Source organism: Ranitomeya variabilis, chromosome 6 (assembly GCF_051348905.1).
Source record: "Ranitomeya variabilis isolate aRanVar5 chromosome 6, aRanVar5.hap1, whole genome shotgun sequence".
Classification (NCBI taxonomy): domain Eukaryota; kingdom Metazoa; phylum Chordata; class Amphibia; order Anura; family Dendrobatidae; genus Ranitomeya; species Ranitomeya variabilis.
Genome location: NC_135237.1, coordinates 400,563,677 through 400,576,060, shown reverse-complemented (window position 1 = coordinate 400,576,060; position 12,384 = coordinate 400,563,677). Strand labels below are relative to the sequence as shown.

At 41.9% G+C, this 12,384-nt stretch overlaps 1 protein-coding gene across 3 annotated transcripts in view; it reads left to right on the top strand.

Annotated features, from left to right (window-relative positions):
* CEP192 (centrosomal protein 192) overlaps positions 1-11,956 on the top strand; it is a 241,915-nt gene extending 229,959 nt beyond the window's left edge. For 2 of the 3 annotated variants that reach the window (XM_077270146.1, XM_077270148.1), the window contains 4 exons: positions 3,031-3,146; positions 5,364-5,487; positions 6,521-6,579; positions 11,173-11,956. In XM_077270146.1, coding sequence (XP_077126261.1) covers positions 3,031-3,146; positions 5,364-5,487; positions 6,521-6,579; positions 11,173-11,305 — 432 coding nt within the window. In that variant the 3' untranslated portion in view covers positions 11,306-11,956. The remainder of the gene's footprint in view (positions 1-3,030; positions 3,147-5,363; positions 5,488-6,520; positions 6,580-11,172) is intronic. The other variant, XM_077270147.1, reaches the window with a different exon arrangement.
* The last annotated feature ends 428 nt before the right edge of the window (positions 11,957-12,384 follow it).

Genomic DNA, 12,384 nt, shown 5'->3' with positions numbered 1-12,384 from the left:
TTGACAATATACTACGTGCCTGGGCAATATACTACGTGGCTGGGCAATATACTACGTGGCTGGGCAATATACTACGTGGCTGGGCAATATACTACGTGGCTGGGCAATGTACTACGTGGCTGGGCAATGTACTACGTGGCTGGGCAATGTACTACGTGGCTGGGCAATATATTACGTCGCTGGGCAATATACTACGTCGCTGGGCAATATACTACCTGACTTGACAATATACTACGTGGCTGGGCAATATACTACGTGGCTGGGCAATATACTACGTGGCTGGGCAATGTACTACGTGGCTGGGCAATATACTACGTAGCTGGGCAATATACTACCTGACTTGACAATATACTACGTGCCTGGGCAATATACTACGTGGCTGGGCAATATACTACGTGGCTGGGCAATATACTACGTGGCTGGGCAATATACTACGTGGCTGGGCAATGTACTACGTGGCTGGGCAATGTACTACGTGGCTGGGCAATGTACTACGTGGCTGGGCAATATACTACGTCGCTGGGCAATATACTACGTCGCTGGGCAATATACTACCTGACTTGACAATATACTACGTGCCTGGGCAATGTACTACGTGGCTGGGCAATGTACTACGTGGCTGGGCAATGTACTACGTGACTGGGCAATGTACTACGTGACTGGGCAATGTACTACGTGGCTGGGCAATGTACTACGTGGCTGGGCAATGTACTACGTGGCTGGGCAATGTACTACGTGGCTGGGCAATGTACTACGTGGCTGGGCAATGTACTACGTGACTGGGCAATGTACTACGTGACTGGGCAATGTACTACGTGACTGGGCAATGTACTACGTGACTGGGCAATGTACTACGTGACTGGGCAATGTACTACGTGACTGGGCAATGTACTACGTGGCTGGGCAATGTACTACGTGGCTGGGCAATGTACTACGTGGCTGGGCAATGTACTACGTGACTGGGCAATGTACTACGTGACTGGGCAATGTACTACGTGGCTGGGCAATGTACTACGTGGCTGGGCAATGTACTACGTGGCTGGGCAATGTACTACGTGGCTGGGCAATGTACTACGTGGCTGGGCAATGTACTACGTGGCTGGGCAATGTACTACGTGACTGGGCAATGTACTACGTGACTGGGCAATGTACTACGTGGCTGGGCAATGTACTACGTGACTGGGCAATGTACTACGTGACTGGGCAATGTACTACGTGACTGGGCAATGTACTACGTGACTGGGCAATGTACTACGTGACTGGGCAATGTACTACGTGACTGGGCAATGTACTACGTGACTGGGCAATGTACTACGTGACTGGGCAATGTACTACGTGGCTGGGCAATGTACTACGTGGCTGGGCAATGTACTTACGTGGCTGGGCAATGTACTACGTGGCTGGGCAATGTACTACGTGACTGGGCAATGTACTACGTGGCTGGGCAATGTACTACGTGGCTGGGCAATGTACTACGTGGCTGGGCAATGTACTACGTGGCTGGGCAATGTACTACGTGGCTGGGCAATGTACTACGTGGCTGGGCAATGTACTACGTGACTGGGCAATGTACTACGTGACTGGGCAATGTACTACGTGACTGGGCAATGTACTACGTGACTGGGCAATGTACTACGTGACTGGGCAATGTACTACGTGACTGGGCAATGTACTACGTGACTGGGCAATGTACTACGTGACTGGGCAATGTACTACGTGACTGGGCAATATACTACGTGGACATGCATATTCTAGAATACCCGATGCGTTAGAATCGGGCCACCATCTAGTGTTTGTATATATATGTATATATATATAAAAAAAGGTGCTTTCCGACAGTTTCCATCTTTGCTGTCCAAATGGGCAGAACTGGAGAGGGGACGGGGTGTGGTTAAACCCATCCATGGAATTCATTGAAGGATTGTGAAATACAATTAAGCCGGAAATATTGTTCCACTCTGTGAATGGAGTAATGTTTCTGGCAAGGTGCACACCCACTAATAAAATGATCCGAAGTCATTAAGTGATGTGCACCTGTTGATGAATTAGGCTCATTTTTGTAGTGTATTTTTTAATGCGTTTTTTAATGTAAATTTTCCGCTGTGCTTTATAGTACCAGCAGAGTGTATGAGATTTCAGAAATCTCATGCAAACAGCTTTTTTTTTGTTTTGTATGTTTTTTCAGTATTTTGTGCTTTGCATATTTTTTTGTATAATAGAACATGTGTGCTTTGCATATTTTTTTGTATAATAGAACATGTCAATTCAGCATTTTATGTGGTGGAAAAACGCTGAAAAAATGCAGGGATCAGGTTTTGCAGGCCTTTTTTTGTGCCAAAACCTGATTAAATTGAATGAGATTTTTTTTTGCACTAAACTTTATCAGCATGCACAGAGACAAATGTAGCATGACAAAAACGCAGCAAGTAAAACCTGCTTTTTTTTTCTGCAGCTTCTTTCCTGCCAAGAGAGCAGGTTTTGCTGTAGAAAAAAAAAATGTCTACTGTGAATATACCCTTAAGAGGCGAGAGAAATGGCTAAAAAATTTTGGCTCGTCTGTGATTTCTGCCTTTTTGCCCAAATAAGTAAAGAGGAGGCAGCCAACCATACCTGTAACGGAGACTGCTATGGCTGCTCCAGTGAAAGGAAAAATATGCTGTAACGTAGTTAAAAAATGATGAAAATCCCTTTCTATCCCACAAAAATAATAGAAAGTTTAGTCAACACAAGTGCCAACTTTTTTTTATAATCAATATAAAGTGTTTGATAGAAAAAAGAAGCATATTATTAGGCTAGATTCCTACAATAAGCTTTTGGTGATTTTTTTTTTTTTTTTTCTTACACTCTAGAATTTCTGCACCATTTCTACATCTATTTCAATTTAGGTTACTGGTATGTCAAAAACGCACCAAAAGGTAATTGTGGGAGCGTAGCCTTAAAGGGTAGAGTAATTGTGATGACATATTTGCACCTTGCATTATTATCTGCACATGCAAACCTGTAAATTTGTGTGGTATTTTTTCAACTAAGGGCATCAAAGATCGAAGCGAGTGGGCAAAAATTTCAGCTGAAACATTAGCGAAGACAGAAGATCAAGTAAAGCCGAGAAAAAGATCTGGCTCAGAAGCATCTACTCTAAAATCGGCGTAAGTAAAAATGTCTTTAGTTAGTGAAAATGTTTTTACTAATGTACGTCATGCGATCTTTCGTATTCTTCCTGTTTTCAAAATATGTCTTTCAGGCATCAGCCTATCCAGCAGCTTCATGCGTTCCTGTGCCCGCTGCATACAGTAAGGCCCCTTTCACACATCAGTTTTTTGCCATCAGTCGCAATCCGTCGAATTTTGGAAAAAAAAAACGGATCCGGTGTCTGATGCTGCTGGATCCTTTTTTTTTCCTCATAGACTTGTATTAGCGACGGATTGCGAAGGATGGCCTCACGTTTCATCCATCGTTCGTCGGCGAAAATTGTTTGTCCGGCTGCCGGAGACAACGGACATAGTAAAGTTTTTTTGTCTACGTCGAAAAAACATATAGCGACAGATCCGTCGCAGTCTGTCGTTTGCTAGAATGGAAGCCTATGGCACCGGATCCGTCAAATGACGAAATCCGGCGACAGATTCCATTTTTTTTTTTTTTTTTTTTTTTTTTTTTTTTTACTGAGCATGCTCCGATCCAATTAGCCAGATCCGCTAGTCGGATCCGTCAAAAAACGAATCCGTCGCATCAGTTTTTCACTATCTGCGATGGATCAGTCGAGCCAACAGATTGTGAATGACTGCAAAAAATTGATGTGTGAAAGGGGCCTTACTGGTGTAACTCTGCAGCATGGGACCCATAAATAAAGCAATTACCGTATACACTCGAATATAAGCCGATATTTTCAGCCCATTTTTGGGGGCTGAAAGTCCCCCTCTCGGCTTATATTCGAGTCATACCCAGGGGTCGGCAGCGGAGGGGGAGCAAGGGCTGTCTAATTATACTCACCTGCTCCTGGCGCGGTCCCTGCAGGTCCCTGGTTCCCGGCGCCCCAGCTTCTTCCTGTACTGAGTGGTCACATGGTACCGCTCATTACAGTAATGAATATGCTGCTCTACCTCCCATAGGGGTGGAGCCGCATATTCATTACTGTAATGAGTGGTAACGGTGACCGCTCAGTACAGGAAGAAGCAGCAGCGACGGGGAAGCAGGGACTGCACAGCGCCAGGAGCAGGTGAGTATAACTGGGAGGGGAGCGCAACGCTGCGCGATATTCACCTGCTCCCTGTTCCTGGCGCCGCTCCGTCTTCAGCGTCTTCTGGAGTGACGCTCAGGTCAGAGGGCGCGGTGACGTACTTAGTGCGCGCCCTCTGCCTGAAGGTCAGTGCAGAAGACCCTGAAGATGGAGCAGTGCCGGAACGAAGTCAGGTGAACATTGAAAGTTCCGGGGTCCTGAGCAACGGAGAGGTGAGTATGTGATTTTTTTTTTTTAATCGCAGCAACAGCAAATGGGGCAAGTGTCTGTATGGATCATCTTATGGGGCCATAACGTTTGTGCAGCACTATATGGGGCAAGTGTCTGTATGGGGCCATAATCAACGTTTGTGCAGCACTATATGGGGCAAGTGTCTGTATGGGGCCATAATCAACGTTTGTGCAGTACTATATGGGGCAAGTATCTGTATGGAGCATCTTATGGGGCCATAACATTTGTGCAGCACTATATGGGGGCAAATATCTCTATGGAGCATCTTATGGGGCCATAATTACGTTTGTGCAGCACTATATGGGGCAGGTGTCTGTATGGAGCATCTTATGGGGCCATAATGGGGGCCATAATCTTATGGGGCCATAATCAACATTTGTGCAGCACTGTATGGGGCAACTATCTTTATGGAGCATCTTATGGGGCCATAATCAACATTTGTGCAGCATTATATTGGGCAAATGTGTCTATGGAGCATCTTATGGGGCCATTATTAACCTTTATGCAGGATTATATTGGGCATATTTTAATATGGAGCATCTTATGGGGCCTTCATAAACTTTATGGAGCATTATATGGGGCTCCTGATTCAATATGGATATTCAAAAACACTTAACCTACTGATGTCTCAATTAATTTTACTTTTATTGGTATCTATTTTTACTTTTGACATTTACCGGTAGCTGCTGCATTTCCCACCCTAGGCTTATACTCGAGTCATTAAGTTTTCCCAGTTTTTTGTGGCAAAATTAGGGGGGTCGGCTTATACTCGGGTCGGCTTATACTCGAGTATATACGGTAGATTCCTATTTGTTACCTGTTCTAAGTGGCTATTTTGATTAATAAGCCTACACATTATCATACATTCATATGCACCTTTCTTTATTATATGTGCCAGGCAAGATGAAGCAGTTCGGGGAGTTTTTGCCTCTGAGGAGTTGTATACCTTTCCACCTACACTTGTTGGTGAATCCAGCACGCTGAAAGTAAACTTAAGAAACAATTCTTTTGCGACATATTCAGTAAGTGTTGTACTTTTCCTTTATATTAGATCTAATAACCAACATTATGTAAATCCTATTTAACCGTATATTACTTAAGCAGCCACGGACAACAATTTCAAATCTGCAAATATAAGTAATTTCACAATTGTGGTTTGCTTTTTCCTTCGTAATTTTTGTATAATTTTATGTTGTTGTTTTTTTAATGTTTGTTGTGGCCTCTACATAGACTTGTGTTAAAATAGATTTTCTATCTTGTTGGGCGACAATCTGGGTGACACTTCCTGGTAAACAATTAATTTGAACCTCTATTGATTAAATATGCCTTTTTAATGCTGGTTTCACACATCTGTATTTTGCTGTCTAAGGACTATAATGCACAGTTGCAGGTCTCCTGGCCCCAACACAAAAGCCTCATGTATGGCTATAAGGCTAGGTTCCCATTGCAAATTAACGCCGTGCACCGCGTCCGTTAGCGCTCCATTGCCGGCAATGTTTAAGCGCATTGCTAGCGCGTGTCATTTTCGGCACGCGCTAGCGATATGCCGTTCTTTTGCAGCGCGCCTCGGACGCTGCTTGCAGCGTCCGCGGCGTGCCCGAGGTCCGTTCCCCGCTCTCGCAGATCGGGGATCTGTGCTAGCGGGGACGTTTAACGCGACCCCTTAAAAGACATTGCGTTAGCGCAATCCGCTAGCGCTTAGCGCTAAACGGATTGCCCTAACGCAATGGGAACCTAGCCTTAGGCTATTGAGTTTGAGTCAGGGAACTTTGGGCAAATCTGTGTAATTCCTGGACAGCAAAGCACATTTTAAATATGTAACTTATTATATGTAGAGCTTATACATGTTGGGTATCATGTACACCTGCAAACAGTCTCATTTCAGGCACCCTGCATTAGCAGGAAAGTTGTGCCCGAGTGCAATTTAATATTGTTACAATTGGTAGAGCAACAATGTGATTGTATTCTGCATGAAATCTGCATGAAGTGTTTACTAAGCATAATAATCAGCATGGGTGTGTGTTTAAAAGAAAAACGTCTTGTGTTAACTTCCAGCTGAGATTTGTAAGTCCAAAAGAGCCGTTTCACATGAAGCATTCTAAGTACTCCCTTAGGTAAGTCAGTTTGATTTTACTGTAAGTGTGACTCTAACAAATGTAATTAATGTTGATCAGACATGACAGGGACCTTTTAAAAAAAAAAAAGAAAAATTGCTCCCTTTTGTGACTCAAGATTTATTTTTTTTGTTCCAGATAAGTTAATGCGTCCAATGTTTGAGCCTTCCCCTGTGCGCTATACAGATAAGACTACTTCTGTCATTTATGTAATGTAAGACTACATTCACATGTCTAGTAGTGGTCAGTTAGAACGGATCCAACAGCAATCTGTTGGCTAAAAAGTTGTGCAGACAACTTTTTAGTCCGTTTTTAAATAACTGATCTCTGCTGGATCCATTTGTTTAATATTAAAGTCTACGGAAAACGGGTCTGTTAATCAGCCATCTGTTTTTCTTTAATTTGTAATGGATCCGTTTTTCACTACTGGACATGTGAACATGGCCAAAGGAGTCAGTAGTTTGCATTACGGCACAAGATCTAATCTTGAGCTCTGTGATAAGTCATTGATCTAATATGTTGATTCTGTGATTAAGAGGCCTTTTAACTGCATCTGGTGTAAAAGCTCCAAGGTGTTACAGGGAAGAATTTTTGAAAGAAGTTATCCCAACATGACTGATCCTATAGGTCAGGGGTCAGGAACCTTTTTGGCTGAGAGATCCATGAACGCCACATATTTTAAAATGTAATTCCATGAGAGCCATGCAATATGTTTAAAACTAAATACAAGTACAACCAGCAGAGCGTCCTGTGAGGCAGGTGGAGAGGGACCAAGCGCAGGTATGAGTACTAGGAGGCTCTTGGTCAGTTTGTAGGTGGCCCCACTGAAAAATAGTCAATCAGTCAAAGCAGTACACGAGTGTTTCCACCGATGAGGCTGGGAGAGCCTGTGTTGATATTAGCCAGAATAGTATGGTAGACAGCAGTGTTTACCTTATCTTTCGCCAGATTTGAGGCTGCATACCAGGGCGGAAGTGGTGAGGAGATGCCGTTTGTAGGTATTGCTGTGGAGTAGATGAGGCAAGGAGAGGAGCGGAGCACTGTCCTGGCCGGTGACAGGCGCTCTGTGCGGCTCTATCGGACAGGCGTGGATGTTCAGGTGCTGCGGTCAAGTCCTGTGGTAGGATGGTGGCTGGAGATAGTAGCCCAAGTGACTGCCGCAGGTACGAGGGCCGTAATGACCAAACATTTTGGAAATCAGCGGTTTCCTTCATTATTTTTTTGTTAAAGATTTGCCTGAGAGTCAGATGCAGCCATCAAAAGAGCCTTATCTGGCTCGCGAGCCATCGGTTCCCAACCCCTGCTATAGGTGATGATGATGATGATGATTTGTAGTGTTTGTAGGCATGTAACATTGGATTTTACTAATACTCTTGAAGAATGCAAAGCTTGAATGTGCTTTAATAGTTCGTAGTGGGGGAATGACAGATAATAATCCAATATTTCTACCAGAAGTTTTTTGTCAAGAATTCTGTACAGAAAACTACCCAGCACCAATTCACCAACCTCCTTTTTATTTTATTATCTGTTTATCCACTACTGAAACTATTAAACACATTCACTCATCATAGAAGCTTCCGTTTGCATTGGTGTGCTGGGATTCTCCAGCAATAAGCACGCCTCCTGACGAAGCCCCTTAAGGCGAAACGTACGTCGAGGTCTCCTCCTGCCCACACCACGCCGGTGCCCGGTTGCTACCATGTCTCAAGGTAATGTCCTTTACCATCTTTAGCATGCATACATTCTCCCTTAGACTTGGAGTTACCGGTGCTAGTTACATCTTCTTGTCCTGTCTTTGACCTGGCGCAGTGATTTTGTCATTTAATACTACACATATGGTTGTATACCATCCTTTATGGATCCATTCCATGGATTTATGGATTATTTTAACCTGAACTATTTTCACTTTATCCATTTGGAGGTTTTAACTATTTAGGTATATCACTGCCTGCCATTGGTCTTTTTCTTGGGCACTCCCCAGCGTGGTTGTGGAGTCAGGGTGCCTGAACGTGTTGTGTCCACCCCCAGCAACCCATCAACATCTCTTTTTGCTGGTGGTATTAGTGGCATGTCCTCCCTTCACCATTTTTGTCCATATTTAGTATTGTATTATTATGTATATGTCATCTTAATAAAATCATTTTGTTCTTTGTTACCTCTTCTGTGTGGTTGTGAATTTTCATTTACATTTGGGTTTTTGATTTTGCAACCTAGCAGGTGTTTTTTATAGGTTTATATATCAAAAGAGCCTTATCTGGCTCGCGAGCCATCGGTTCCCAACTCCTGCTATAGGTGATGATGATGATTTGTAGTGTTTGTAGGCATGTAACATTGGATTTTACTAATACTCTTGAAGAATGCAAAGCTTGAATGTGCTTTAATAGTTCGTAGTGGGGGAATGACAGATAATAATACAAAATATTTCTACCAGAAGTTTTTTGTCAAGAATTCTGTACAGAAAACTACCCAGCACCAATTCACCAACCTCCTTTTTATTTTATTATCTGTTTATCCACTACTGAAACTATTAAACACATTCACTCATCATAGAAGCTTCCGTTTGCATTGGTGTGCTGGGATTCTACAGCAATAAGTGTGTGCAAGGGAGAAGGCAGCAGCCTGTGTATAGCTAGTGTGAGTGTGTGCCTCAGTTTATATCAGGGCTGTGCAGTCGGTAAGCCAAACCTCTGACTCCGACTTCACCAAAATGGGCTCTGACTCAACGACTAAGACTCCACAGCCCTGGTTTATATATTACTACTCTTATAATAATAATTTTATTTCTTTTAATGTCCTGTTGATTAAATATATTTTAAGGATTTTTTTTTAATGTTCCATTTAAAAAAAAAAAAAGCTAAAATCTTCCAGTGTTCCTTCTGGCCACGAAGACTTGCAATTTATTATAATGATACTTCCTATTTTGTAGTGACCAACTTGTTATCACAGGCAGAATTACAATGACAGATAAGGACCACATAATTTGACACAAGTTCCAGAACATGCCTAGAAAGCTGTCCTATAGACGACCATGAGTTAGAGCCTGTCTATTGCTGCCAATAGTTTGTGTGGCTATTGTAAAATATGTGCCTAAATGCTAAATAGGTTAATAAGAAAAAATATACACACAAAATAAAAACGCATGACTAAAAGAATGAGGTATCACTGTCTGGTTGTAATTCTTACCAAATAATAGCTGATATATTCCTTTTAAATTGCAAAGACAAATTACCCCCATAAACTAACTGTTAAAGTTTTTAATTAAAAATGACAAGGTTGTAATCTCTTGACGTGTATATTAACTTAATTGGGTATGCCCTTTTTTTTTTTTGTTATTCTTATGATATACGAATAGTGATGATGAACGAGTGTGCTCGTTACGCAAGCATGCTCTGGTGTTCTCCGAGTATCTTGGGCGTACTTGTAGATTGTTTGTGTCCCCGCAGCTGCATGATTTGCGGCTGTTAGACAACCTGAATACATGTGGGGCTTGCCTGTATGTTAGGGAATCCCCACATGTATTCAGGCTGTCTAGCAGGCGCAAATCATGCAGCTGCAGGGACACAAATAATCTACGAGCACGCCCAAGATACTCGGAGAACACCCAAGAATGCTCGGAAAACCTGAGTAACAAGCACACCATCTCATCACTGTATACGAATAAACCTGGTAGCTGAAGCTGGCTGTACACTTTAGATTGCTGTTGGCTGAATGACTACCAAGTCTCCCAAACAGGTGCGGTCGCTGGACTGAGTGCTCCTGTGTTCTCTGAGAAAGCTGCTGACTGACATTTCGGTCAGCGGTTTGTCTCCAGGAGGTCCATGTGATCGCCAGTGCAAAATCGACATCTCTCCAGACCATCAGTCACCCAGCGCCCCCATACACATTTGACCATTGATGTGGTACCTGTCGATATCTGCCAACATTAATCTGTGTATAGGGACCTTAAGTGAAAAATGGTCTGAATCATCCTTAAACACTGTCACATGTAATAAATGCTGAATATATAATGGGAATACCACTTTACATAAGCACAGTGATCCCTGACCAGGCTAGGATTTTATCAATGAAGAAGTAGTCTGTGAATGTTGACATTCCCATCACATAAGCATACACATTAGTTTTACATTTCTCATCCGAGCTTGAGTTGACCTTAGATCTGCATGCCAGGTCTGATCATGACCCTCATGTGGTTTAATAAAGCATCTGAGGATTCTTATAAGTCACATGCTCCATGATGCAGATCTGGTGCAAGTGCATGTTATAAATAATACTTTTAATCTAAGCACACATTCCTTTCTTCTTCCATGTTGGGTTAGTCGTACAGTGGAGCTGTTTTACAATATGCTGCGCTTTTTTTGTCAGAACATTCTATACCTTTTTGCAGGTTTTGTATAAAATTGTACATGCAGCTAAATGATGACGAAATAGTCTCCTGCAAGAGAAAGTGCTGAAGTGAAATGTATTTTTTGATGAGCTCACTGAAGTTTCATTAAATAAATGTCTGTTCTGGATACTGCACATTGTAGAACTATTAAAACCATGTATAACCATTAAATAGTATTTTAAATGTAACTACTTTATTCATTTTTATAGAGCCCACCATTATATCAACCTGCCTGTGAAATTCAAGCCTACAGCCGCTGGCAAATTCGAAGGCCACCTTGTTGTTCAGACAGACGCCGGAGATATCTCTATTCAACTTGTTGGTGAAGCACTGACACAGTAAAACATGGTCTATGGTGTGTAACACTACTATGCTGCTATGTCACATTTCTAATGTCAAAGAGCTGCACACTAACTCTATACATTTTCTGTTTGGATGTTGGTTGATGAATGGTATTGCTGTGTCTGTTAGTCTAAGCTCCTCATTGTCACAATTCAAACATCTATTTTTCTGAACAAATACCTTTGATACCGTTCAATAGCAGAAATATTCTTACCCTGCCGTTTGTACATCACCAACACAGTATGTGAACAATGGTCTTGACAGTGGTTCTCTTTTTTGGATGACGCTCAAAATATCTTTGTACCTGCTGCATTACGCAGTCATCTTTTCCCTCAGATATTTCTGTGCCCAAACCCAATTTGCAGCTTGAAATGTATAAATGTATCCTATTTAAAAGGAGCGAAACCATATAATTTCTTGAATGTGTTAATGGATTGCCATGTTTTCTGTATGAAATATTTCAATATACAGATTCTCGATATGCCTTTCACATTTTTTTCTCCCCCAAGGAATTGATTTTGCAATTTAAATTACTGTAAATCCTTCTGTATTTTTATATTGCTTGTTAAAAAAAATCCCTTTGTTTCAAATAGGGTGTATTTCTGTATTTATTTATTTTCATGAAATAAACTGTGTCTTTTCTACATCGCACATTTTTGTTCTTGATGTTTTTAGCTTCTTAAATAGGCGCAGTGGTTCCAATATCCTTAGGCACATTTGATTACCAATGCAATGGCTAAACTGTTAAGTACTTTATTTACCCAAAACGATGTTTCCAGCTCAAAAATTACTCCAAAGTGTGGACCATTAGGTGTCTATGTTGTCTAAGTTGCATGTGTAAATCAAATGTAATACATCTATAGCTGCAGAAACACGAAGATGTTATATAGGAAGTGAAGAGAGAGTACAAAGGAGGGCAACAAAATTAATAAAGGGGATGGGAGAACTACAATACCCAGATAGATTAGCGAAATTAGGATTATTTAGTCTAGAAAAAAGACGACTGAGGGGCGATCTAATAACCATGTATAAGTATATAAGGGGACAATACAAATATCTCGCTGAGGATCTGTTTATAC